Here is a 27,431-nt window from a genome sequence, read left to right as displayed (position 1 = left end):
AAGAATTCACCTTACCCCATTCCTCCCTGATAAACTTTGCCTAACAGATATAGCTTTGCCTCTGATTTTAAATTGTTTCCTTATTGCCTCTGCCAGGTGATTAGATAGAATAATTGTCCTGCTTATCTGCAATGTATATCTGATCCTTGGGTTTTTTAATTGCTTTGCATGGATGAGCAAGCGCAGTTTTTACATGACTTTAATGAGAAAAAACATGACTCCATGCTGGTTCTACAGGGTCATTGGCGTGAAAGAACGAGATTGGAGGGGGGAAAATGTGGGAGTACCTGAACAGACAACAGAAGCATCTTCATAGTGGGCACAGTTGTGGATCCTCCACCCCGTGTGATTGCAGCGCAGCAAGGACACCTCGTTTCCTCCACACCTCACGTTGTCCAGCACGATGTCACCCGAGCCTTGCCCGAAGTAGGCACTTCCTAGAGCTGCAATGGCCCTGCCACATCCCACCTGCCTGCACACAACCTGGGCATCTGCGAGGTCCCAGAAGTCATCACAAACTGTCCCCGACCGTCCTCGGTAGTAGATCTCAACACGACCTTCACATTGATGCCTTCCGTTCACCAAGTAGACATATGGAGCTTTGGGAGAGAGGGCATGGGCACAAAACAGTCAGGCAAATAGGCTGGAAGGGGTTGGAAGGAGTATCTGTTCTGCCTTTTCCCCTGTTGTCCCTAGAAGGTGTTGCCCAGCCCAGTACTGTGTGGACAGAGGTGATTTGTATCTTTTTTTATTCCTCTCTTCCAGTTCTCAAAATCAGCCACATATGTTTTATGCAAGATCCCTGCAGTAAAGTTAGGCAGCAGGCTAAGCACAAGTGATTTAAGGAAGGAAAGAAAATTTTGGGACAAGTTTAAGGACTGAGAGTCCACACGTCATCAAATCCTATAGCTTATAAGAGTAACTTTAGTGGAAGAATCCTATTCTTATAAGAGTAACTTTAGTGGAAGAATTCTACAGAATAGATGATGGTCTCAACAGGATTATAAAGATTTCAATAGGATTATAAAGATTTCAATAGGCTTTATTTCTTATATACCAGTAAAATTTTATTACAATTTGAAATAAAGAAATAACCTATCCTATATAGAGCTGATTACTGCATTCATTTGGGTAAAGCCCACCCGCTTTTCAGTTTTATATGTCTTGTTTAGACATTGTGGTGGGACCAGCACGAAAATCCTGAATTTAGAGATCCATTTTTGGTGAAGAAGTTTATTAAAGGCTTTATTATCAAGTGTAAGCAAGCAAATAAATGTTGTAACTTCAGATTTGCAGTATTTACACTCTGGAAATCAACACATGCAGCTGCACTTGTTATATATTACTTTGCTGCCAAGTATATATTTACCTTATTATTAAACACTAAGTCATCCAAAGCAAAACAAATTTCAAAAGTTAACAGCTCCAGGATTTCTTCACTTCACCTAATTCTTTGCTATTGATCTAGAACTACAGTCAAGATGGTGACCAAACTAAATTTGCCCTGATTTGTATGACTTTCGAAGGGCAAAGCTATAAAAGTGCCCCTTGACTTATATCTGACTTGTTCTTCAAATATCTACTTGAACACACACATTTCGAACCCTACTCACAGGGTTTTTGAGAGGTGAAACAGCAAACCTGGCAAAAAGTCAGAGTGGGATTAGGAAATTAAAGCCAACCTAAGCCAGTTTTATTTGCTTTCATTCAAGGCCTGTCATCACTGTGAGAGCAAAACCATCAGCTGGGGATGAAATCGGATAAGCTGAATCCTGCCTCACACTTCAAAGGTACCAAAAAGACAAAAGCCTGGGATTATACAAATACAGCAAATACTCTGCTCTGGGACCAGAGGCAGAGAGCAGAGAGAAGAACCAGAGCAGCCAGAGTGAGATGAGTTATCACTAGAAAATCAGGAGACAGATGGAGAGAACTGATGAGGTGAACGGTGACAATAGAAATTACCATCATGAAGCTTAAATAACTCGTTAGAAAAGTCATCAGCAATTATTCTAAGGTATACACAGAACTATTAACTCAAAGTCACCTAAACCACGCAGGAGATAGAAAGTGATTATGGAAGGAAAAATTCTATGATCGTAAAAAAAAGTTGAACTTAAAGTATTTAATCTCTCATAATTTTTAGATGTCCATCATTTAACCACAGTGCTACAGTGTGAAAACCTAACTTCATGTTATATTTTGTTAAACTGTACATAATATCAAAACCAAATAATACAAGAAATATTAAATATATAGCATATGTGTGCACACATATACTCTGGAATAAAATACACATGGAAAATAAGTAAAGAAATAAATATTTCCATAGTTTTTAGATCAGATTTCTGTAACGGAAGAATACCTCATTCATTACATACTCACAGACAGTTCTTGCAGTGACACAAGGCACTTAGATGAGTAGGACCACGTGGCACCAAAATGAACTCCACAAAATGGCTCAAATCATTCTTATCATCCTCTTTGACGATTACTTCATAATTTTAGTATAACAAAACTCTGCTTTTTCATCCAATCCCCCCTTTATTCTTTTGTCCAAACCAATACCAGCCTGAATCTAATTTCTACTCTTGGAATCAACAGAGAGGACTCCAAGAAGTCTTTATAATTTTTTTATGTTCCCTGGAACAAGTCTAAGGGTTTTACCTGTTTTGGCCTCCAGAACTGCTGGACCCAACAAGAGAAGCCATGTCAAAATCATAGTGGCACCCATCTCACCAGGTGGTGTTGGTAAAGAGGACCTGGCAATATATAGTCTCTATATTCTGAAGGGGAGTGGCTCTACAGGTCTCTTTTTCTACAGCAGAACAATAAAACAACCACAGTCCTCTAATCTGAAACAAACACATGTTTGATTTGTTGTTTAATATTTTGTAACTTCCTGGGTTTTGCAAAAAGACAATATCTCAAGAGTAACATTTTCCATTGCCTGGAAGGAACTATTTATGCTATCACAGGTTTCACAATCACCTCATTGTACCAAAAAAAGGAGAGGTCCTGTCCAAAGATACCTTTCAATTCTGGCTGATGCATCTCAGTATTTTTCTTTCATGAGGAGGTTCCTGGTCAGGTATTGGGATGGTAGTGGAATCTTGAAACTTAAATGGGTTTCTTTCAGCAAAATAGCAAGAGACCCTTTCCAACTAATGTGGCAGGTTTCCTTGTGAAACCATGAGTGTCCTAAAGCTTCATCACACTTTAAATAAAACAAGATCAGACCTGGTGGCCTTGTTTAAGTATGACTGGTGGGGGGGGGAGGTCTCTGAAGAACCTTGCAGTTGAAGTCAACAGGTCCAGCCCCAGTATAAATCTATTCGTTTGGGGCACATTGAAGTAAAAGTCAAAATTCCAGTCAAAATTCACTGACAGACAGATTGCAAGGAAATATCAGAGAATCAGTGTCAACTGATAATTTTTTTGTGCAAACACTGTGGAAAAAATCAGTGGATTTCATGCCTAGTGAAGAAAATTACATAGCTTGAAACTGATTTTGTTCTAAAATTTCATTTGATCATTTGAACCAACATATAGCAGAAAAAAAGTTCTGATTTCTTCAGATTAGGGAAATGTCTTAATATATTGCTTGTTTAATTTTACATAATGACAGCTACATCTGTATCATTCTTTGAAGAATGAATCCAAGGTTTTTCCACAATACGATATAATGCTTAATTCTCATTCATCACTATCTTGCCAGAGTTGTTACTTTCCTCTGTTTCTGTGTTTCTGACAATTTAACAAGAAACTCTGATGATCATCCTAATACTGAAGAGGCAGAACATTGTTCTCCATCTCATCCCTACCTCCACAACCACCATGTCTTGAATGGAATTATCACCAGTTAAAATTGTTGCCATATATTAATTTATTGCCTCCAGGGACAGTCATCAAACAGGAAGACCAAAGCCCAGGGGGAAAAGAGAATGATCGAAAACATCTTTCCACAAAGGCCAATATCATTGGAATGGAAGAAGGAAGTGAAAAATATAAGAGGCCAAAGATAACTTTGGAAGCCTTGAAAGTGAACATTCAGAATGGTAAATATGTTTCTTCTTTATCCAAACAACCACATTTGCACATGAATGAGGATATGTACACAACACCTGGTATTCACTATTCATATTCTGGTTTTGACACCCTGACAAGAATGAAAAATCCAGTTTGTTTGACTGGCCACCCTGCAATCAGTGAAGCAAGAGTGAGTGATGGATCACAGCTCTTCTCCAAACCCTTGTAATAGCTGAAAAAGGGTGAGGAGGAAGGGGAACACAAAAGGGATTCCCAGGTTGTTCAAGTGTAAAAAAAAAGTCTTAAGCTGCCCAGGTAAAAGATCAAGATTGATTGTTTGATTGATTGATTAGTTTTTTACTACCTTCTTCATAAATAAATTATTAATTTCAAAAATCTAGATATTACTAGAGATCTTTATTAGCAATCTCTGCACAATGGAAATAGATAAATAATTTGTTTTAATTAACCTTAGTTAATTAGTGCAAATACCAAACAGTATTTCACCCTTCCCACTGGCCAGATAAATCTCTTGCAGTAACACATTTTTGTACCCAAGGTCTTCTGGCAGCTTGAGGTATTTCCCAGCACATCACTCTGGATGAAGCTGCACTGAGCCTTGAAAACACCATTTTGTTGGCTGGCAATTGTGAGGGTACTTTGCAAACATACTGGGTTTTTAAAGGTAAAAATGGAAACGAGTGAAAGGACAAACAAAATTAAGAAGCTTTCACCCATGATTATAGGAAAGTATGTACAGTGGAATAAGGATATGCACAGGCTTCTCCACAAAGGAGTGATAGCCTGAATCCAGGCAGGAAGGGCTGTTGCAGAGATTATTCACCAGGCACATGACCCTTTCCTCCACATCAAACCCAGTTTTCTTGACTCCTGCATTTCTATAATGCTCATGGATCACGGGAGATAGAAAGAAATGAGGGGGAGTCTGAAACATCTACCACCTGAACAGTTTGGCAATGCTTTCTGCAGCAATATTTAATATGGAAACCAGTGGACTTGGTAATTCTACCTTGTATTTTTATCCAGCCTTGTTATTTCTCCATCTGGGAGCCCTGGCACAGACATGCTATGGGAAAACTCAGCTCTGAACAGCACAGGGATGGTGAGGATTGGAGACACCAGGATCTAAGCCTGGGATCGTCCTGCTTGTCTGGTGAAAATAATACTGAGAGAATAGAAGTGTAAAAACGTGCCATCAAGCTGTACCTTGGAAAATAGTGTGGTAGCAACACCACAGCAGCAGGAACAGGGGAAGGAGGATACAGCAGGTCAGAGAAGAGAGAGAGGAAGGTCCTGTTCTAGAGAGCTGGGAAAACCCAGGTCCAGGGGAGTCCTTGCTGTGCTGAGCAGATGGCCGGATTCTTCTGAGCCTGGACAATCTCTGAGAGCAGGTGAAGGCAGGCCAGCTTCCTGAGGTGCTCTGCCCTCCACGTGTGGCTGCAGGAGAGGGGGGAGGAGGACCCTAAAGCCTTGTTCCTCAAGTGTGGAAAAAACCTCTCCCTTTCTGTGTGCAGTGCCAGCCCCTACCTGTGTGATCCCTTCTTTACATCACGGAGAGGTGATGAGAGCCCTGACTGGAATGATGAGAAGGCAGCTTGGAGGAACAAACGGTACAGGCTGTGCTGCTGGTTCCCATCAGAGCTGCCCATATCCTCCTTGTCAGGTCAGGATGTCACCCAAGAGTACAGCTCACCTTCCTCACACGTCACCACTTTGGCTCACCTTGCACATCTGACATTGCTCAGTTCCAAATGAACTTATCTTTTTCACAGCTGGCTGGAAAACAGGAATGTAAGAAGGGCATTTCTCAATCATTACCAATGACCTTTCCAACTGTATTAAGTAGCTTCTTTCAAATAAATTCTTCCTTTTTTATTGTTTTTTATTTTGTTTTCACATGGAGAGAGATCGCACTTCCTCACGGGAACTTTTGTACATTCTCTCCCTCCCACCCATTCCAGGTGTAGAAATGTGTGAGAGCAAGAGCAGGAATCATTGCTTGACAAAGTCACTTTGTCAGAAACCACGTTCTCCCAACCCATGGCTAGTGTTAGCCATGAGTTCACACATACAAGTGGGATGTTTGCAAGTACACAACAACAAAAAAAAAAAAGTATTGCTCAAAACCCATTTTCTTTCCTGTTGTTTTTAATTACATATTTAAGTAACGTGATTATATTCATCCTCCATATAAAATCCTATCAATGGCCTACATTTACTCAGAGAAATATGAATTTGGGAAGAACCAATCTGCCCAAAGTCAGGATTGCTGTACAGCAATAATTCTTCACATGCAGCCCTTGAGCATATTTGCTTATGGTTCATTATTGAGATTTTTTACTGCAAAGAAACATTTTTCTTGTACTTCTTCCCAGTGTATCTATGGTGCTACACAGGTGTTTCATCTGCATATCAGCAAGGGCCAAATAAGTCAGTTCTTGTTTCTCAAGTCACCTGTTTCAGTCTTCCCAGACAGTCACTCAATGAGGAGCTCAACAGAAAAGCTTTGAAATGTCCAGCACTGAAGATGCGTCTTTGGGTGCTGGGGTGAAAGAATCAATCCTTCTTTACACCTTAGTTTTTAAAATCAGATTGTTGTATAAATTCAGTTCATGTTAGGTGTAATCTTGATTCTTCAAACATGGTCTGGATGGTGGAATAGCCAAGTAAGAGCCGCCCTTCACACTGATTGCAAACCCAAATAATGAAGTAGGTGGCTGGTGAAAGTATCCTTCCACCTCCATGCCTGGAGATGCCTCTCACAATTTCTGGTATGGGATAGCCTCCTGCAGTTTTCTCTTCCAAAGAAATCCTCCCACTGTGAGAACAGCAGCTACCAGCACCAGGGCAGTCACAGCCAGAAGGACGTGGGAGCTGGCAGCAGGCTCTGAGCTCAGAGTCTTCCCTTTTGCCTGGATGTCAGAGGCCAGCCCTGCGCATAAAAGAGTCAGAGAGAAACTACTGTTTTGTTTCTTTCCCCTGAGCTACTTAATTGCAAAGATAATCAGGCAAAGAGAATTTGAGTTAAAAAGCTCTAATTGGGATCTGATCAGAAAACCGCAAGGTATTTCACAAATTATTCTGTGGCCATGCAAAACAAGAAAAGATTGTGGCAAGAAATTAAAGAGAAACTGGAGTCTGTAATGATTACACTCAAAGACCTTAAGATGTTGCTTTTTGGTAGTGGAAACAGCAGCTACAGAAAACTGAGAAACAGCTTTTCCAAGAGGACCTAGAGATTGATTGTAAATAAATAACAGACATGAAAATTAAGCACAGACAGCTTTGGAAAAATAATATAAATCAGATTAGTTACATGTCATCCCTTTCCCCATAGAACTTAATCAATTGCCATTTGATATGTGCAGAACAAAGAATGGATCTAAAAGAAAAAAAAGCTAGAAAAGAAAGAGCTTGTACATCTAATAGAACTATTTTATATACATTAAAAAATAATAATCCCCCCTAATAATTATAGTAGAATTGTCAGTAAACCAGCAAAGCACATTTCAGAGCTGGCTTTCCTGTCTGAACTGAAATGCAAACAGACAGTAACACACAGAGTTATTACGTTATTAAAGATATTTAAACTTACCAACGTTCCTGTTCTCAGGGCGAGCTTCCCGAAGCTGCACGGGTCCAACAACAACATTCACCTGCTGGTGGGAAGAATCTGCATTCCTCTTGGACCTGCTAACACAGCCCTGGTAGCAGCGGGAGGAGTAGTCGTGGTACCTGCACACCAGCAGCTCACAGCACAGGAACACCGCCGGGAATCGGTTCGCGAAGGAGAAGGCGTTAAACCCAAACCGAGCGACATCACCGCGCGGCGAAGGGAAGAGAGCGTAGCTAGGATCACTAGCACACCTGGAAGGACATAAAATAACAGATTAGCTATTAACTCACAGCTTCACTTGAGTAGAAGCACTATTACAACCTCTCTTTGCAATAAGGGTTAAATATAAAACCAGGAAGTAAAAGAGAAATCAAAAGGCTTAAAAAAAAAAAAAAAAGGTGTTTTTAGCAAGAAGAGAAATTACTAAATATGCACAGCACAGAAATTTCATAGCTTAACGAGTTCTGTGTAAATACGAATAGCTGAAAAATGGCTAGTGGTTCTGCTGGTTTCTGTGTTTCAGGTGAGAGCCTGTTATGGACTTGCAAACAGGATTTTTCTGTTTGAAAAGAGGCCCTTGAAAGTTGTTGGAGAAAGAGAAAGTTCCCCCTTATGCTCTGGAAGCATGAAACTAATTTTAATACACTTCTCTTTAGTGTTTCAATGTACTTTGGTATAAGTTTAGGCAAAGTGGTTTAGGTTTCTAGAACAGTAAGAAAAGGCTAAGGAATTTCTCTTCTTTTTGGGTAGACAGTTTTGTATTCCAGTTATGATGCTGTAAAACTCATGATGTACAGAAATGTAGAGCTGTGGACATCCCTCCCTTTCATATGTCTATTTCAGAAACAAAGTTAGACCTCCATTTCCTCACTGACTCCTTGATTTAAATCTCAGTGCTTGATTGCAGCTTCTGAACGACATTTGGTTGTCATTCTGAATTTTACTCAGGCTTTGCCAAAAAGTTGTTCTTAGAGGAACATTTGCCCTGAGAATTACAACCAATGTACACTGGTCTTAAATCATCTAATTTCACAAAGTAAGCTCTTTTAGAACACATGGAGACACTTTAAAAGCAGTTTTTTACAAAGTTCTTACCCACTTTTGGTCAATTCATAGACCAGTGTTCTAAAATCACTAGAATTAGGTGACGCCACACACGTGTCCACAAACACGGTCAGATTTTGGTCAGAGCTGTGAAGAGAAGCTTGGAGGAACAAATTCTGATTCATGTCAACATAGTATGGGAAGTCATGCACTGGCCACTGGAAAGATGAGGAGTTGTAGAAGGTCAGGCTCACGTCGTATCTGCCATACTGGGTTTTGTTGACATCAGTGACATCATCAGCAATGTACATGACTTGAACCCAGGTGTTCTGCAGCATTTTGCAGCTGATGTGCAAGTGAAGGTCCTTTTGCCTCTTGATGACTCTGCCAGGAGCAGGCACTTTTATCACGTTGGAGTAAGTGATCGTTTCGTTGTTGCCCTGCTTGACACATTAAATGAGGGTTAAATTTACCACATGTGGTCACGTTCACTGCAAATACTGTGGGCATTATGAACTTCTGTGTGTGCCAGGTGCTGGCAGTCAGAAAGGACATGTCACAATGAAAAACCCTAAGCATCCAGGATGGGATTGCTCACTTAAATCTCCCCTTTATTTCTGTTCTCTAGAACATCATTCTGAAGTAGGTACAGGGAGTACCCTGGGAAGGATAAGTAAAAATATTTAACCAAATTCAGCCTCCAGAAACTCCTTTTCTGTGTTTTACATGCCTATGGCCTACAACACCCTTTGCAACCTATGACAATTTTCCAAATGTCTGTTAAATTCCCATGCCCAGAGCTGTCCCAAATGTCTTGACACCAACCTGTCTACTTGTACCACAGCCACTGTATGGGATGTTGAATATAACCTCAGCTGATGTAATTTTTGGTCTACATTGAGGGTCTGCCAGGCTGATGCTCCCAACTGAGTAGCCCTGGGACTGGAGATAGTGTCTGTCTACCACTGCTCTCATGTAGGTTGGCAAGCACAGAAGGGCTAGGGGAAAAAAATATGAATTATTAGTGATTTCAGGTACTTGATAATGCTTTCATATTGCAAGTCCAACAGAGGCAATCACTGCTAACATTTAGAGAGGAGAATTCATAAGCCACACCACTTATTTTTATACTTGAGACTTAGATATGAGCAAGCAATAGGACAGTACTGGAACAGGTCACCCAAAGTAGTAGCTTTAAATATTTAATCCTTTGAATATTTCTAGACACATAGCTAGACCAGTTCTTAATGGACCTGACCTGGCGTTGGCAGGAGCTCTGTTTTGAATAGTTGGCCTAGGAAACCTCCAAAAGTTCCTTCTAACCGACATTTCTATGGCTCTGTGAAAGTTTGTCCAGAAGGTACAAAAATATATATGAATTATGATGAGATACAAAGAAAATAAGAGTATAGAAAATGACATAGAAAGCACCTAAAGGCAAATAAAATTAACATTTTTAAAGAAGAAAAAGTAGTTATTCTATAAAAGTGAGCAGTCAATAATCAGTCACAAAATTCAAGTAGGAATATCACCTACGTGGGATTCCTTCAACAACATAAAAAAGTACTTATTTAGTAAAAAACCAATATATAAAATCTTCTAAGCAAAGAAAACATTACCAAGAGGACAGAATTACAAATAGAATGGAAATTTACTGGTGTTCTGGTCTGCTGGAAAGGACTGATACTGAGCCCGAAAACTTCCACTGGAATATCTGGAGTCACTGTAAAACCTCACAGACATGAAGTTTGAAGATGAGGTATATGTGAGATGAGAACTAGAACAAATTCTTCCAAGTAGAGGAGAAGATTTGGGTGGCCCATCATAGATCTCAATATAGTCATTCTGGCATCCACCTTGCAACCTGAGGAAGAAATGAGAATATATTAAAAAAATGCATTTGCTAAACTTTGGGGTTTAAATGCTGAACAAACAATATACCTGGATTCTGCACTCCCACATTTCCCATGTGTTTAGCATTCACTTATAGGATGGGAAATGTGCCCATGGACTGCGGATGCAGTTGAGATTCGGAATTTTTTTATTGCCCAAGCAGAAGGTGGTTTACTTACTGAATGTTATCAAATGTGAGCGCAATGAGGAAATTGTTTGTTACGTGTATTTGCCACAAACAATCTGCTTTATCTGAAGGATTCAAAGGAGGACTCTGAAATGTTCCAGAGGACTTAAGAAGAATATCACCACAAATAAATTTTTGACCTGAAAAAGGAAAGGAAAAAAAAAAAAGTAAATAAGGGATAGAAGTGATTAATTTAGATTTCCTTCAGATCAAACAAAAATATGATCTATATACATAAACCATGGCAGCGCAAGTTTAAGTCTCAAAAGAAACATAATGATTGTGCTCCTCTCAGGCTACAAGAGTGATGAACTCTTCAGAGAATTATAACCCGTGCTGGCAGTTATTAACTCTGTGGGCTTCAGGCACATAGGCATGAAATAAAGTAAAAGGTGGTGGCCTAAATAACATAAAATCAGAGAATTAATGAAAGAAAATGTCCCATGTAATCAACATATTCTGAAATCCACCTGAGCTCAAGCACAAAAGACCAGTGTATAGAATATAAAGAATTAAAACCAGAAAGGATTTTCCTCAATGTATTATACAACACAAATGAAACAACTTACACTTGCAAAACAGTAATTATGACACTTCAAGAGTAATGGATCAGAGAAATGGGAAAAACATATAAAAATACAAACCTGGAGGATTTGTAAGTGGGGCCGTGCTTTTGGCAGCTGAATGAGAGAAAGAAAAGGAAGCAGGTGAAATGCTGGAAGATGAGGGAGCATGGCATTAATTGTTTCTGCAAAAAGGAGCAGCCAGAAAATGCAGGAGAAATTCAGACCCACCTGAAGGAACAGAGGTGACGGGGCTGGCTGTAGCTGTGCTTGTGGCACCTGCAGGGGAGGAAAGGATAGAGGCAGGTGAGGCCTGTTGGATGAAGGACCATGCCTGGCTTTCTCCCAGTGCTGGGCACGTTGCTGCCAGCTTGGCACATGGGCAATGGAGAACCTGGGGGTGTCAGCAGAATGGTCTCTCATGGTGGGACCAAGCTAAAACGTGACCCTGCACTCATCCCCACCAAATCATCTAATTCCAACTAACTAAGACCACTTTCTGAAAGAGTCCCAGAGTGCAGGCAGTCAAATCAGTGGTACCTGAGCACACAACACCAGCATCTTCACTGTGGCCACACTTGTGGACGCCCCAGCCGTTGTGGCCACACTTTAAGAGGGACGACTCTGACCCTGTGCAGTTCACATCGTCCAGGTAGATGCTGCCACTGCCTTGTCCAAAGGAGGCACCTGATGTTGCAGAAACAGCAGCACCACATCCCAGCTGCCTGCACACCACCTGGGCATCACTCAGGTCCCAGCCATCGTCGCACACGGTGCCCCGGCCCCCAGAGTGTGAAATCTCCACACGACCCTCGCAGCGGTTCCTGCCGTTCACCAGGCTGATGGTGGAGGCATCTGGAAAAGAAGGAGGTATGGAGAACTTGAGAAGAGCTTCTAGCACAAAGACACCTTCTCTTGCCAGGGTGATGCCTTTGTCAACCTAGAAATGAAACACAGCTTTCAGGATAATTTTTGTGTAGGGAGTAATATAAAAGGGGATCTTCTTTGGAGGCCTCCAGGGAAGATATGGAAAAATATCCACAAAAGCCACAAAATATCCACAAATGGTGATGCAATGCCCCCTCGTCCAAGTCCCTTCCAAGTCCTCTCTGCCTTCAGATGGGACTGCGCTTTGTTGATGGAATGTGTCTGAAGAGCCATTTTTAGGCCTTTTTAGCCAGGAAGAACCAAGATAGCATAGGGATCCTGGAATGAGTTATGACCTCCTGTCTACAAAAGTGCTGTAGCTAAGTTACAATAAGAATCTACAAAGCTACAAATATATGTGTAAAGGATATGGAGAATACATAAAGGAAAAAAGATAAAAATCAAGATGGCATCAGAGCCTTGGAATCACTCTATGAATTTCAGGCCACCGCAGCTCCCAGTCTTGACTGTCTTAAACTGGTTTTCCTGGCTTCTTCTCTCCCAAGGATAAAACCAAACACCAAACTTGGAGGCACTAATTCTATCTGCAAAAAGCAGCAGCCAGAAAATGCAGGAGAAATTCAGACACACTGTAGGAGCAGGGAAGGTGATACTGGGAGTGGTTGTGCCTGTGTTTGTGGCAGTTATAGGGGAGGAAAGGAAAGAGGCAGGTGAGGCCTGTTGGATGAAGGTTCATGCCTGGCTTTCTCCCAGTGCTAGGCATGTTGCTGCCAGTTTGGCACATGCATGGGCAATGGAGAGCTTGGGGGTGTCAGCAGAATGGTCTCTCATGGTGGGACCAAGCTAAAACGTGACCCTGCACTCATCCCCACCAAATCATCTAATTCCAACTAACTAAGACCACTTTCTGAAAGAGTCCCAGAATGCAGGCAGTCAAATCAGTGGTACCTGAGCACACAACACCAGCATCTTCACTGTGGCCACACTTGTGGACACCCCAGCCATGGTGGCCACACTGGAAGAGGGACAACTCCCAGCCTGTGCAGTTCATATCGTCCAGGTAGATGCTGCCACTGCCTTGTCCAAAGGAGGCACCTGATGTTGCAGAAACAGCAGCACCACATCCCAGCTGCCTGCACACCACCTGGGCATCACTCAGGTCCCAGCCATTGTCACAGACGGTGCCCTGGCCCCCAGAGTGTGAAATCTCCACACGACCCTCGCAGCGGTTCCTGCCGTTCACCAGGCTGATGGTGGAGGCATCTGGAAAAGAAGGAGGTATGGAGAACTTGGGAAAGGATTTTATCATGAAGGCACATCCTATTGCCAGGGCCTTGGAATCACTCTATGAATTTCAGGCCACCACAATTGCCAGTCTCAGCTGTATTGAACTGCTTTTCCTGGCTTCTCCTCTCCTATGCAGAAAACCACCAAACTCTGAGGCACTAATTGTTTCTGCAAAAAGCAGTGGCAAGAAAACGCAGGAGAAATTCAGACCCACCTGAAGGAGCAGGGGTGGTGGGGCTGGCTGTAGCTGTGCTTGTGGCACCTGCAGGGGAGGAAAGGAAAGAGACTGCTGAAGCATGTTGGATGAAGGTTCATGCTTGGCTTTCTCCCAGTGCTGGACACGTTGCTGCCAGCTTGGCACATGGGCAATGGAGAGCCTGGGGGTGTCAGCAGAATGGTCTCTCATGGTGGGACCAAGCAAAGATATACTCCCACACACATCCCCAACACACACCGAATTCCAGCCAAGAAGGAACACTTCCTGAAAGAGTCCCAGATTGCAGGCAGTCAAATCAGTGGTACCTGAGCACACAACACCAGCATCTTCACTGTGGCCACACTTGTGGACGCCCCAGCCACGGTGGCTGCACTGAAAGATGGATGACTCCCAACCCGCACAGCTCACGTAGTCCAGGTAGATGCTGCCGCTGCCTTGTCCAAAGGAGGCACCTGATGTTGCAGAAACAGCAGCACCACATCCCAGCTGCCTGCACACCACCTGGGCTTCTCTCTGGTCCCAGCCATTGTCGCAGACGGTGCCCCGGCCCCCAGAGTGTGAAATCTCCACGCGACCCTCGCAGCGGTTCCTGCCGTTCACCAGGCTGATGGTGGCATCTGGGAAAGAAAGAGGTATGGAGAACTTGAGAAGACCCTCTAGCACAAAGACACCTTCTCTTGCCAGGGCCTTGGCATCAGCCTACGAATTTCAGGCTACCATGATTCCCAGTCCTGGCTGGGTTAAATTGCTTTTCCTGGGTTCTCCTGTCTCAGGATGAAGACTAAACACAAACCTCTGCTGCACTAACTGTTCACCAGAAAAACATGGACAAATTCAGACTCACCTGAAGGAGTGGCCAACTTGAACCTGGGTAGATCTTTGGCTGTGGCATCTGTAGGGAAGAAAGAAGTAGCAAGTGAGCTCCTGGTGCATGAAGGAGCATGTCCAGGTTGCTTCTAATACTGGGAATGTGGTGCCACCACACAACATGGGAGATGGAGAACTTGAGGGTGTCAGCGTGGTGTTCTTTCATTGTGGGATCAACTGAAAACATAATCCCACACTCACTCCCAACACACACTAAATTCCAGCCACAGGCAGGTGCCTTCTCTTGCCAGGGAGGTGACAATGACCTGTGAATTTAAAACTACCATGACTTCCAGTCTCAGCTGCATCCTTTTGTGCTTTTCCCAGGCTCTGCCTTGGAGAAGACTAAACCCCAAACTCTGAGGCACTAATTATTTCTGCAGAAAGCAACAGCCAGAAAAGCCAGGAGAAATTCAGACTCACCTGAAGGAGCAGAGACAGGGAGGCTGGGTTTGGCATTGGTGGCATCTGCAGGGGAGGAAAGGAAAGAAGCAAGTTGGATGAAATAGGATGGCCAGGTTGGATGAAGTAGGTTTCTCCCAGTGCTGGGCACGTTGCTGCCACACTGTCACATGGGAGATGAAGAGCTTGGGGGTGTCAGCAGGGTGGTTTTTCATGGTAGGATCAGCCAGAAATATAACCCTGCACTCATGGTCAATGCACACTGAATTCCAGCCAGCAGAGACCGCAAACAGACACCTTCCCTTGTTGGGACCTTGGCATAGGTCTACAAGTTTCAGGCCACCAGGAGTGCCACCCTTGCCTTCAGTTATGATGTTTTTCCTGGGCTCTGCTGTCCCATGGAGGTAACCAAACCCCAAAATCTGCAGGAATCACTGGTTCTTCAAAAGCACTGGCCAGAAATTTCAGAGAGACTCAGACCCACCTGGAGGAACAGAGGGCATTAATGGTGGTGTATCAGTGGTTGTGGCATACGTAGAGTTGGAAGATAAAGAAGCAGGTACATCCCTGTTGGGTGAAGGATCATGATCAGGCTCCTCCCAGTGGTGGGCATGTTGGTCTGACATGGAGATGGAGAGAAATGTGTCAATCTCAAGGCTGATCTTTTGTTGAAGGAGTAAGGAAACCAAGAATTTTTGAATACATTTTCAAAACACTTTTTTTTTCCTATAAAATGAGTCCTAATTGTTTTGGTCACCCTGAGATGTTGTGGATTTCCCTTCACTGGCAACTCTCCAGGTCAGACATGGCTCTGAGCATCTGTTTTAAACTGCCTCTGCTTCTTTTTGGAGGTTTAAGACAGAAGATTATTAAAATTGCCTTGTAACCCAAATCATTCTATGATTCTGTGGTTCCATGGGTCTATTAATTTTTGATTCTTTTACATGGCTGCTTTCAGTGACTTAATTTACAATACATCTGATAAACAAATTCCTATCAGGTGTGTTTTCCCTAGAGGGCTGCATCATCTGGGATGCAGGGCAAAGCCCTGGTCTCTGCAAAATAATACATAATTAGTAATGTCATATTCCACAAAGGTGTGGTAGCCTCACAAATTTAATTTTTAATTAATAAAAGGATGTAAACAGAGATAACTGAAGGCAAATCTGCCAACTAGCAAATGTATGTTTCATACATGCATGTTTGGTCAGACTAAAGAGAATAATTTGGATTTTTGACTAATAATTTAATTTTTTAGTGGCAATTCTTAATGTCTATTTGCTAGGAATGGACAGAATTTGCTGGGAGGTCAATAAACCAAGACTAAAATCTTACTGATAACCTAATAAAGTGAAATACTTTAATACTCAAAGTACTCAAAGTTTGAAATACTCAAAGTTTACAGGAAGAGGTACCTGGGCATGAGTAATACAGAATAATTTTGGAGCTCCCTTAAATCTGTGCTTCTAATTTGAAATACCACAGTACTTTCAGTTGTTTATATACACAGATTTATCTGTAAAATTAAATAAGTATAATAAGCCCAAAAACAAGAACAAAGAGAACTTGTATAAATGTATTCATGATTTTAATACAAAAAGAAATCAGTGACATGCTTAGTCAGGATGAATGATGTGATACAGCACTATACAAATGCCATGTTTTTCTAAAGTCTTTTTCATCTGAGTAGCACACACAAAGTACTTGGTAATTCCCAGATATATAGAAAGTGGCTTTATGTAGTGAGACAGGTGTCAGACCCTTTTGGTTTCTTTGTTCTATGATTTCATTGTTTTAAATGTCTCTTATTTTTATTTCCTTGGATCAGTTTTCATTTCTCTGTTTCTCTTTTTATAATTCAAGCATTTTTAACTGTCTTTTGAAAAGCAGTGGGCAAAATAAGCAAGGCACACTCTATTGCCAGTATTCCCAGGGATATAATGGGTGTTTTTTTCTTATTTATAGATGCAAAAAACAGTGAACAAAGAGGTGTCTGAGTCAGAAGAAATTCCTAGCAGGAGCACAAGACTTCAGATATCTTCTGTGAAAGAGGAGTGAGAGTTGTACCTTTTCTATTGATTGGTTGGGGTTTTGTTGTTCTAGCTTTTTTAAAATACTGGTAGCATTTAGAAAGTTCTTAGCAGTACTTAATATTGGTTTCTGAGAAAACTCAACACTGTTTTGTATTTGTATGCGTGCAGGCTGGATTGTTACAGTCTCCAGGTTTTTATTCCACCTGGCTGAAAGTCCCAAGTTAGTAAAATGCACACACCTGGGGCTTCCTGACACCCTACAACACAGCAACTGTCTTTCTGTTGCACTCCCATTAAATTATATAAAGCCAAATAAGTATTGTGTGGTTCCATGTGCATTTGCAAGGTGGAATTTGAAGTACTGTAAAGCAGATATGCATTACAGCCAAAGAAACTATAATCCCTCATAATTCCATACTGAAAGCCATAGATTTATAGGAACAAGGTCTCTCAGTCTTTCATGTCAGAATTCTTTTTAAATTTGGTTCAAACTTAGCTACAAGACATGACTGCAAAAAATGATAATTTCATTGCATTAAATTCATTTTAACAAAAATAATACTTAATTGTGATATCAATTGGTTCATATTTTTAATAAGGCAACCTGGTGTTATCTAATTTCAATCTATCTTCTAATCTCTCCAAAGGGTTGATTAAACTGGCCTGTGAGTGTCATGTATAAACCCAGAGTAACAAAGTAAGACAGCTTTTTTCCTACCTTTTTGGGAAGAATAATTTTTGTATAGATTTGATGAGATGGCATCCAGGAGTGCTGCATTTAGGAGGAATAACCACAGCAAGTCCCTGGTGACACCCATCTTGTCAAGAGATCCCAGTAAAACTGAGCTTTAGATTTTATACTCTGCACTGGTAAAAACTGGGGCTCCCAAGGTCAGCCTGGCCCGTGTTGTGTCTGATTTATTATGCAATATTTTTTATGATTATCCGATCTTTACAGAAGGATTACATAGGAGTGGTAAAGTTTCCATTTCCTAGATAATTTGTGTTACTAGGAAGAAAAGAAACTCTATGCCACCCAAAACCAGGATATGCCCTTCATATAAATTACCTTAACTGTACATGCTGGCCCAGAGTTACCTTTGGAACCAGGCTGGTGAATATATGTGTTTCTTTGCCTCAACCATCCCCATTTTATTTATTTATTCTTAACAGGTAATTGCTTGATTATGCAGACTGTACTGCAGGATGAAGCAGCAAATCCATAGCAGGTTTTCTGACAAATTCTTCAGCAGAGTCCTGGTCTTATAAATGTTTATATTTTAATTCTCCATTTGAAACTTTAGGTTTGTTTCCTTGCTGTTTGTACACCAAAAAAAAAAAAAAAAAAAAAAAACCAAAAAAAAAACACCAAAAAAAAAAAATCAAAAAAAACCCCACACCATAAATTGAATTAAATCAGGAATCAAAAGTAAATTCATGCCAATTTTTGTAACATATCCTAAGTGTACCTCACCTGCAGGCCTCTGTTGAGCTTGCTCTGCTTTACCAGTGACTTGTCTCTGTCTACAGCTATGGCCCTCAGATGCCTCTGCAAGCAGGACTCTCTTCAGTCCCTTCAATCACACAGTTTATAAAAAAGAAAAGAAGGATGAACTGAAATCAAAAGTCCTGTTGAGCTGGTTTCCTTGGCTGGTCTGTATCATAAATGCAGGTGAACCCAGTGGGAAGAAATTATGGTGTCCGACTCCAGTTCAGAAGGCTGAATGATTTCTTTATTATAACTATGCTAAAATACATTAATATACTATATAAAAGAAGATACTAAAACTACATCCTACTTTCTCTAACTACCATATCTAACTCACTCACAACTTGTGACGCTCTCTCACCCTGCAGGTGGATTGGATTGGCCACCAGTCTCAAACAATTGTCACCAGAATCCAACCAAGCAATCACCCCAGGTAAACAATTCTCCAAACACATTCCACATGGGAAAAACAAGGAGCAGAAATAGAAATTGTCTTCTCTTTCTTCTCTCTGTGCACCTCTATGAAAAATCCTAAGAGAGAGAGAGAAACGTGCTTGCCACAGGTCTGTGTGAAGTCTTAACGGAGTTGTAGATGACTTGGGGGCACGACAGCCCCCAATCCTGTCTGATGCATTTCTACTCTTTCTGCTCTCCTCATGAGGAGAAATAGAGGTCAGCTAGAAACAGGCCAGTTTTTGAAATTCTGAAATTCTTTTCATTACACACATCAAGGTTGTATCTCTCTGTTTATTTTGGCTACAAGACCAACTACAACCAAACTGCAGTGGTTGGACATAACTCAATATTCTTGCTGATGTGTTCCAACCCTCCTTGTGTAGAAATGCACAGCTTGGGTCTAGAACAAGGGGTATAAAGAGTGCTCTTCCTGCAAAGGTCCACAGTGCTCAAATAGAGGAAAGAAAGACAAAAGGCCAGAGTCCAGTAACAGATCAGAAGCTGTTACTGAAAAGAGCAAACAAACAGGAGGACAATGGTAAATACAACCGATTGTACTCACATGTTAATAAAGAAATGGAAGCCTGAACATTGCTATTCACAGCTCTACTGCTCCTGACTGCCTGAGAAGAGCAAAAACAATGCCATGTGCTCAGTGGAGTGATCACACACTGTCATTGGGAGGGGCTCATGAGGTCAGTCCTGCTTCAGGACTCTTGAAAAATGAGCCAGACTTGTCTCAGTGGTGGCTGGTGGCAGGTTGAGAAGCAATGGGCATGAATAGAAGTACAATAAACTTAACATAAGGAAAGAGAATTCCACTGTGAGACTGGACAAGCAGTGGAATAGGTTGCCCAGCAATTCTAAAGATTCCTCAATTCTTCAAAATATTCACACCAACTGGACAGTTCTGAACAGCTTGTTTTCTTTGACCCTGCTTTGAGCAAGGGGATGGACTTGAGGATCTCCAGATTGTCCAACCATAGGTGCTCTGAGACACCGTGAACAGAAGATTTATGGATGATATCAAGGAGTTTCAACAACAGAGAAGGATGCAATGTTATATCTATCCACAGTAATTAAATCTGGTAGCAAGGTTCATGAACACATGATCATGTCAGGCTCCTTCCTGGGTCTCACCAGTTTCAGCTTAATGGTGCATTTCTGGCACTTCCAGTAAGTGTTTTTTAACTTATATGAGGGCCTATGCCTTAATAACAGGCACCTTTGATATTTGTAGAGGCTAAAATTCCAGTGTAATCTACCAAACATGCCTCAGATTATCTGTTTTATCTATTGCTGAGATCACTGAGATCAGAGCAGCAGGAAGTTTTATGCAAAACAAAGTACCATAAAAGTCTGCAAAAAACGTGAGTTATGAGACTGCATTCCTGCTGGCAGAGCAACAATCCATTGCTGTTCTCACATCTTGAATAAACAAAACTTTGGCCTTGGCTCTTGACCACTTATCAGTAGGATAAAATACACGGGATCAAATTTGTCTTACTGTAATCAAAAGCCTTGAGACATAGGAAATTTTAGACATTTTTCTAAGAATATCAACCTCAGTTAATGCCTAACCTGCTTTTTCAGGCCAGTTATGTGCTGGAGCAAGTGTTCAATAAACTATACTGTTATAGTTGGATTAAAAAGCCAAATGTTTTCTATGCAACTTCAAAAATGAAGTTTCAAACTGTTGAATTTTTCAATCACAGTTGTGATTTGAAATTTCAGCCACAATTTTTAGTGGCTCTTAGAGCTGTTAAACACTACAGAATGTCCCCAACAGTCAGAACTCCCTGTATTTGAAGGGATTCTGGGAGAGATTTGGTGGAGCACTTCAGGGAAGTATGGTTAAAAAAGAAAATATGAGAGTAGATGCCATTTATTAATAATCATCATTTGCATTTACTTAGAGCACTTTAATGACTACACCATTTGCCCTAAACTTCAGATTTTATATAGAACTGGAGAAGACTTATTGTACATAGCCAAGGAATGATGAGGAGAACTTCAAACCTTAATGCAAATATGACAGTGCAAATACCTCTTTGGGGACATTGCTATATTTTATATTAATTCACCAGTATTTAACAGAGGGGGAAATTATAGAGACATGTGAGGGTTTGCTGCAATTTTGTAGGTTGTGTTTGCATGATAACAGGAACTCATCAGAAACCATTAGCTACTCCACTGACTTAAGTCACAAATATTAAACCCTTGTCTGTCATTAAATTTCCATCCAGTTCAATCCTCGGCCCATGTTATCTCCCAGCCCTCTTCCCCTTCAAGAACCTTCCACTGAAGAATTTCCTCTGGCTGTGATGCAATGACTTTATCACAGCGGCACAGGATAAGTGAAAGGTGTTGAAGTCTGATCTAAGGCTTTTTCCCTTGGGAAGTTTTAAACACATTTCCAGCTCCCACTCCTTATGTGGTCCAGACCCTTCCCCAGCTCCTTTGCCCTTCTCTGGACACGCTCCAGCACCTCAATGGCATTTTCCAGTAGGGGCCCAAAACTTAACCCAGGATTTGAGGTGCCACAGCAGTGCTGGTTCCCTGTACATGCCAAGGATGGCACTCAGGATGACAAAGATCAGGTGTTACAGACATAAAGTGTTATGCTGTGCTGGTCTCACAGCAGATCTGGCTGTATTTTTCACTGGACCAAGATATCCATCGTGAGGTGAGGGATTTTATGGTTCATGTGTTATGATTAAATAAGAGAGACTAATATTATAGGGTGGAAATCAATCTGAGGGTTGTTAAACTTTCCCTGGTCTTTTGGCTTCCTTCAATTTTGAGTTGTTATATCAAGTCCACCTCTTTTCATGAAGTGAGCCTCCACCAAGGAAAGCCAGTCAGGCTTGGATTTTAATCTTGAATCATCAATGAAATTACTCAGTGCAAGGAAATTGCTCAATCCACCAAACTACTCAATGTGACCAGGTGTTTGGCAAGGTTTACCTAATCTGGTATGGAATGACTTTCTTCATTTTCTGCCTCAAGAGAAACCCATCCAGAGTGAGAACAGTGACTGAGGGGAGCCCTCATCATGGTCAGCAGCTTCGTCATAAGGGGAAGTGAGGGACAGCACCAACATCTGGTGGCCAGTGACAGGACTCAAGGGCATGGCCTGAGGTTGTGTCAGGGAGGTTCAGGTTGAATTTCAGGGAAAGGTTTTTCCCCAGAGGGTGCTGGCACTGCCCAGGCTCCCCAGGGAATGGCACATCCTCAAGGCTGTCAGAGCCCCAGGAGTTTGGACAGCAGTGCCAGGGTGGGATTGTTGGGGTATCTGTGCAGGAACATGAGCTGGACCCAATGATCCCTGTGGATCCCTTCCATATTCTGTGATTCCATGAACAGCCAGGGGCTGAAAGCAAAAATTAAACTATGCACAGGAAACATCAGATGGAGCAGCAGCTGAATTCAGGTTTTCCTGGATGACAAAAAAGAATTCAGCTCTGGGAGAGGCTAAAAGACCTGGTCATGCTTTATCCCTCATTGTGTTATGTCCAAAACACAAAAAATGCCAAAAAATTATTATTCTAGATTATCAGATTTCTTGCACTCTAATACATTCAGACTCAGATGTGTGTTAATAGAACTTGTTTATAGAACCTAACTGCAATTTCAACATTTCAGTTTTACCATTAAGAAAGCAAACAACAAACAAAAATCTTAAAGATCACAAATTTCACTCCCCATAGAACTGCTGAGGTAGCATTTTTGTTATATGGGGAAGACTGGTGTGAAGTGGGATTAACAGGCATGAGGCAGTAAGCATATTCCTAATATTTATTCTAGAGCTTCTGGCAATCTAGCAGCATAGATCTAGTTTCTTCCAGAATTCAATTGGCATTTAAAGATGCTGTCTGTCAAATGAGACAGTTTTAGACAGATCCAAGTTAATTTGTAGCCTCAGAACCAGGTTCCCAAAGCTGTATTGGGCCAGCAACAACAATCACACTTTCTCGGTCAGAGCTTGCCTCTCTCTTGGACCTTTGAAGACAGCCTTGGTGGCACCTGGAAGAATAGTCATAGGCCCTGCACACCACCAGCTCACACTGCAGGTAAACCTCTGGATTGCTCCGAATGAACTGGAAGGCATTGAATTTAAACCGCAGGATGTTCCTCTGGGGTGAGTAATAAGCAGCATAGGTGGGATCTTTGACACACCTAAAAAGGAACAAAAAAAAAAACCCTCTCATGAATATGCACTGCAGTCAGTCATTTACATGCAAAAAAACACACAGCATGAGAAGTCATTTTTAAACATAATGAAAACGGTTCAGAAAGCTGCAAGTGGGAAAACCAAAATGCCTTTCTTTGCCAGAATTGAACCACATTGCCTTTCCTCAGCCTGTCGTGTGTTTGATACGTGGTGTTTCTATGATTCTGTGAAGGTAAATTAACCTTACCTGAGGTATTGCACCATTACCTTAATAATAATAATAATAATCCATCATGAACTGGCTATAGCCATTTAGTCTACTTGTTATTTTTAGCTGTGGTGTGTGTGTGTGTTATATTTTGGGTCAATCCATCTCCCTTTTCCCACTGAACCCTGAATGCTGTTGTCCATTAATTGATTAGAAACCGTCATTATTATGTGCTATATTCACACTATTCTATTAAATTTTTTTTAAAAATTTAATAGGAGATACAGGAGTTTGAAGGCAGTTGTATCTCTAATTGTAATTCATAGGAACTCACCCATTCTTAATTATAGGATAGGTTCTGGTTGTAAAATTGTGGCGAGTGGGAGATGCCACACAAGTGTCCAGAAATAACTCCAGCATTGGGTCAGAGCTGTGCAGGGAAGCTTCCAGGAACAAATTCTGGTTGATGCCAACATGGTAGGGTAAGTCATACACTGGCCGTGAGAAGCTTGAAGAGTCATAAAATGTGAGGTTTACATCGTATCTCTCATACTGAGTTTCGTTGACTTCAAAGTTGCCGTCCGCGACGTACATCGTTTTTGCCCACGTGTTCTGGAGCATCTTGCAGTTGATATGCAGGAGAAGATTTCTATTTCTTGTGATTAATGTACCAGAAGAGGACCCTCTAATAATGTTGGAATAGCTGATTGTGTTGTTGTTTCCCTGTTTGGCATATAAAATAAAACGCAAAATTAATTCATATAGCCAGGTACCCTATTATACATTCTGAACTTTGCTGTACCCTTACAGCAATGTGCACTGTAAAAACATTATTTCCCAGAAAGTCTGATGTGGAAAAGTCTGAATCTAGTAATTTCTGTTCTCAAGATAAAACTCTGTAATCTTCATGTGATATTCAGTGCCCACAATTTTGGTCTAGAAAACTACTCACAATAAATGCAAATGTAACAGAATTAAATACAACCTGTACAACATGTGAAGGTTCAGGTCCAGCACATTATTTAAGCTGAAATCTGGCTACAGCATTATTAGCCATGTTTAGTGAAAGCTTTGAAACCTTTGTAACCATCACACTCAGCCTAGGACCTTGAAAATGCCGAGTATTTGTATCCTTCCACAGCTTATTCCTTTGGAGATGGATAATGGGTTGTAAGGGAATGTTCTGTTAGCAGAGGCAGAAAATGCAAGTGCAAATAAACCTTATCCTTCACTAGAGAGGGAGAAACCCATAATCACCAGGACACTTCCCGTCCCTGCAGATCCCAGGTAGCTTTCAATTTGTGCTTTGTTTTCAAAGCGAAATATTCTGTTTGGATTTTTATATCCTCCCGTTATTTGCCCACTTTGTTGAAATGTTCAGTCCTACCTCTCTGACGGTGCCACAGCGAGTGTATGGAATGTCAAATGACACAGAATTTGAGGTGATGTTGGGTGTGCAAAAGGGGTCGTTCAGGGTGAGGTTCCAAGCAGAGTAGCCATGGGACTCAAGGAAGTATCTGCTCACAACCACGTGCATGTAGTCTGGCAAACACAGCAGTGCTAGTGGATGGCAGAGAAAATATGTTACAAGCTCAGTGAAGTGACCAAAAAAGGTTGTAAGCAGTGGATTAAATAAACACTATCTTTTGCAGAAGCAGTTGATATGGCAGAAGGAGTTCAGAATCCAAACCACGGACTTGAATCTCCACGAAAACACTACAGATCTAATTTAAATTTTACAGATCTAATTTAAAACACTAACAAGATTAACAATCAGTGAACTAGAAAATAATTGAAAATCATGGTTCTGCTTTAAAGTTGAACTTACTGGTGCTGTCATCAGCCGGAGTGGAATAATAGTTGGCCTGAAACCCTCTGTATGTGTATCGGGAGTCGCTGTGAAAGCGGACGCTCATCAGGTTTGAGGATGATGTGTAGCTGGGGTAATAACCAGAACAAATCTTCCCAAGGAGAGGAGAGGTTTGCAGGGGCCCATCATAGATTTCCACGTAGTCAGAGAGGCATCTGCCACCTTCCATCCTGGGAAGCAACATAACTATTTGGTTTAATGCTTCATTTCTATGTTCTTTGGTTTTTGTTTGCTTGTTGGTTTGGTTTTTTAGTCAGATTATCACTTTATCTTTGGCAGAAGATAATTGATATGACTGTCAAATCTCTGGAACAGAATCTACAGCCTCTAATTTCTGTCTCATTAGATGTCAGCCACGTTTTTTTTTTCAAAAATGAACACATCTTCCCTCTCCAGATGTACTAAAAGCTTTGATAAAGATCCTTGAAATCAAGTAGACATTTGCTTAGTAAGTCCAAGTTGTCAGTCCCATATGTTCATCTTCCCCAGTAATAAATTCTTACTTACTGAATATCTGTAAATTCAATTGTGACGCGGAAGTTGCTTTTTACTTGTATTTCCCACACACAGTTGGCATTGTTTGGATAATTTCTGGGGTAAAATGGGCTCTGTAAGGTACCAGATGAAGAGGAGAGCAAACCACCACAAGAATAATCTTCTGCAGAGAAAAATACAAGAAGAAAAATATATGTATGCACCTTTAGGGTGTGAAGTTTATGTCTAAATGTAGAGATAGTGACTTCTATCAGTTTCCGTAGCCTCTCCATCAGGTTCGTATACACCTAAATGCAGGTTAGGAGATGCTAACCACACTGAATAGATTTTATAATGCTGATCTGCAGTGCTTGCACTAGCAGGACACAAATATTTTCCACAGAACTGGGCAGTTTTGAGGCTGGAATTATGAAGGTCAGCTGTTCCTTGAAATAGGAACCCCCTATTACAATTGCTAATGACCACAGGGAAGAGGAAAAAAAATAATCATATAATTTTGTATCAAAAAAAGAATGCTGATAAATATCCCGTTCACAAACTTACCCAAGTCCTCCAAACCTACCTGAGGTTGGTGACGGAGTGGAAGTATCGGGAGCTGTAGGGAGAGAGCAGCAGGTGAAAACTCAGCATTTTGCCTAAGAGAAACAGCCCTCTGGGGGTCACCCCTCCCCAGAAGGGCTCCTGAAGGGACAATGAGACACCAGACCCACAATCACTACCTGGACACATGGCAGGTCCCTGTGTGGCTGCATCTCCCCATCCACCCACCAGCCCAGGGTGCAGATGGTGTTCTGGACATGCAACAGCTCCCGTAAGTAGGACCGTGACCTCTTTTGTTAATGGTCAGAAGGGTGGGACAGAGTGGACCCTCAGCATGTTGGCTGGTGACCCCAAACTGGAGAGAGGACAGTCAGGCAGACGGTGCTGCTGCCATTCAGAGGGAGCCTGGCACTGCAGACACAGCAGCAGCCAGCCTTGCTGCTCCACAGCTCCTCAGCTGCCAAAAGGAGTTCTCTGCACTGTGGCTGAGCACATCACCTCCCTTTATTTTGGAAAAACAAAAAGTAGCCTTTGGCTGCTGTGGCAATGAGTGTGCCAGGGCTGAGCAAATCCTCTGCCTACAGCACACTCAGGAGAACAGATGATAGCTCAGTGGCAGCACTGGGTGAAGTGGAGAGAGTCCCATTCCTGCCCACCAGGCAAAGAAACAGTGTCTGGCAGCAGCTTCATGGCCATCCTCTCCTCAAGAACGCCCTTGAGCCAGGCTGCCTCTAAGTGGGGCCAGAGGGTCTGGATGCCCACAAGGTGTTGAGAGCCACCAGAAGCTCTTTGTGACCGAGTTTGAGCTCCTGCCCTGGCGAGGAGAAAAGGACAGTTCTAGCCTTACCCACGGTGGCATTGAAGGCAAGAAATGATGAGTAGTAGGCGTGGAAGCCCCTCCTGGTGACGCTGCCATCACTGCGGAACAGGACGGTGAGCTGGTTCCCGGAGGAGTTGAAGACGCGGTCGTCGTTCCGGCAGACGAGGCCGAGGCGGCTGCTCTGGGGGGACCCTCCGTCGAACACCTCGATGGCATCGTAGGGGCAGCTGCTGCCTTCCAGCCTGCAGGGAGAGCAGGATCTGCCTGAGCACAGCTGCAGGGCCCAGCAGCCCGGCTCCATCCCCACCTCAGTGCTCAGCAGCGGCTGCCGA

The 27,431-nt window shown here is 42.0% G+C and overlaps 1 protein-coding gene across 1 annotated transcript in view; it reads right to left on the bottom strand.

Moving 5' to 3' along the window:
• DMBT1 (deleted in malignant brain tumors 1) overlaps positions 1 to 27,431 on the bottom strand; it is a 51,923-nt gene that overhangs the window by 18,095 nt on the left and 6,397 nt on the right. The window contains exons 9-27 of the mRNA XM_072931571.1: positions 27,127 to 27,341; positions 26,302 to 26,334; positions 25,752 to 25,902; positions 25,203 to 25,414; positions 24,762 to 24,934; positions 23,709 to 24,097; positions 22,903 to 23,171; positions 15,499 to 15,633; positions 14,590 to 14,637; positions 14,051 to 14,362; positions 13,190 to 13,504; positions 11,894 to 12,208; positions 11,585 to 11,632; positions 11,415 to 11,470; positions 8,762 to 9,150; positions 7,646 to 7,917; positions 6,814 to 6,982; positions 2,668 to 2,762; positions 288 to 599 (exon numbers count right to left, since the gene is read on the bottom strand). Of these exons, the coding sequence (XP_072787672.1) occupies positions 288 to 599; positions 2,668 to 2,762; positions 6,814 to 6,982; positions 7,646 to 7,917; positions 8,762 to 9,150; positions 11,415 to 11,470; positions 11,585 to 11,632; positions 11,894 to 12,208; positions 13,190 to 13,504; positions 14,051 to 14,362; positions 14,590 to 14,637; positions 15,499 to 15,633; positions 22,903 to 23,171; positions 23,709 to 24,097; positions 24,762 to 24,934; positions 25,203 to 25,414; positions 25,752 to 25,902; positions 26,302 to 26,334; positions 27,127 to 27,341 (3,908 nt within the window). The remainder of the gene's footprint in view (positions 1 to 287; positions 600 to 2,667; positions 2,763 to 6,813; positions 6,983 to 7,645; positions 7,918 to 8,761; positions 9,151 to 11,414; positions 11,471 to 11,584; positions 11,633 to 11,893; positions 12,209 to 13,189; positions 13,505 to 14,050; positions 14,363 to 14,589; positions 14,638 to 15,498; positions 15,634 to 22,902; positions 23,172 to 23,708; positions 24,098 to 24,761; positions 24,935 to 25,202; positions 25,415 to 25,751; positions 25,903 to 26,301; positions 26,335 to 27,126; positions 27,342 to 27,431) is intronic.

The sequence above is a fragment of the Taeniopygia guttata genome, chromosome 6 (assembly GCF_048771995.1).
Source record: "Taeniopygia guttata chromosome 6, bTaeGut7.mat, whole genome shotgun sequence".
NCBI classification, from domain to species: Eukaryota; Metazoa; Chordata; class Aves; order Passeriformes; family Estrildidae; genus Taeniopygia; species Taeniopygia guttata.
Note: the sequence above shows the minus strand (reverse complement) of the source record. Positions and strands in the feature narration are given on the sequence as shown.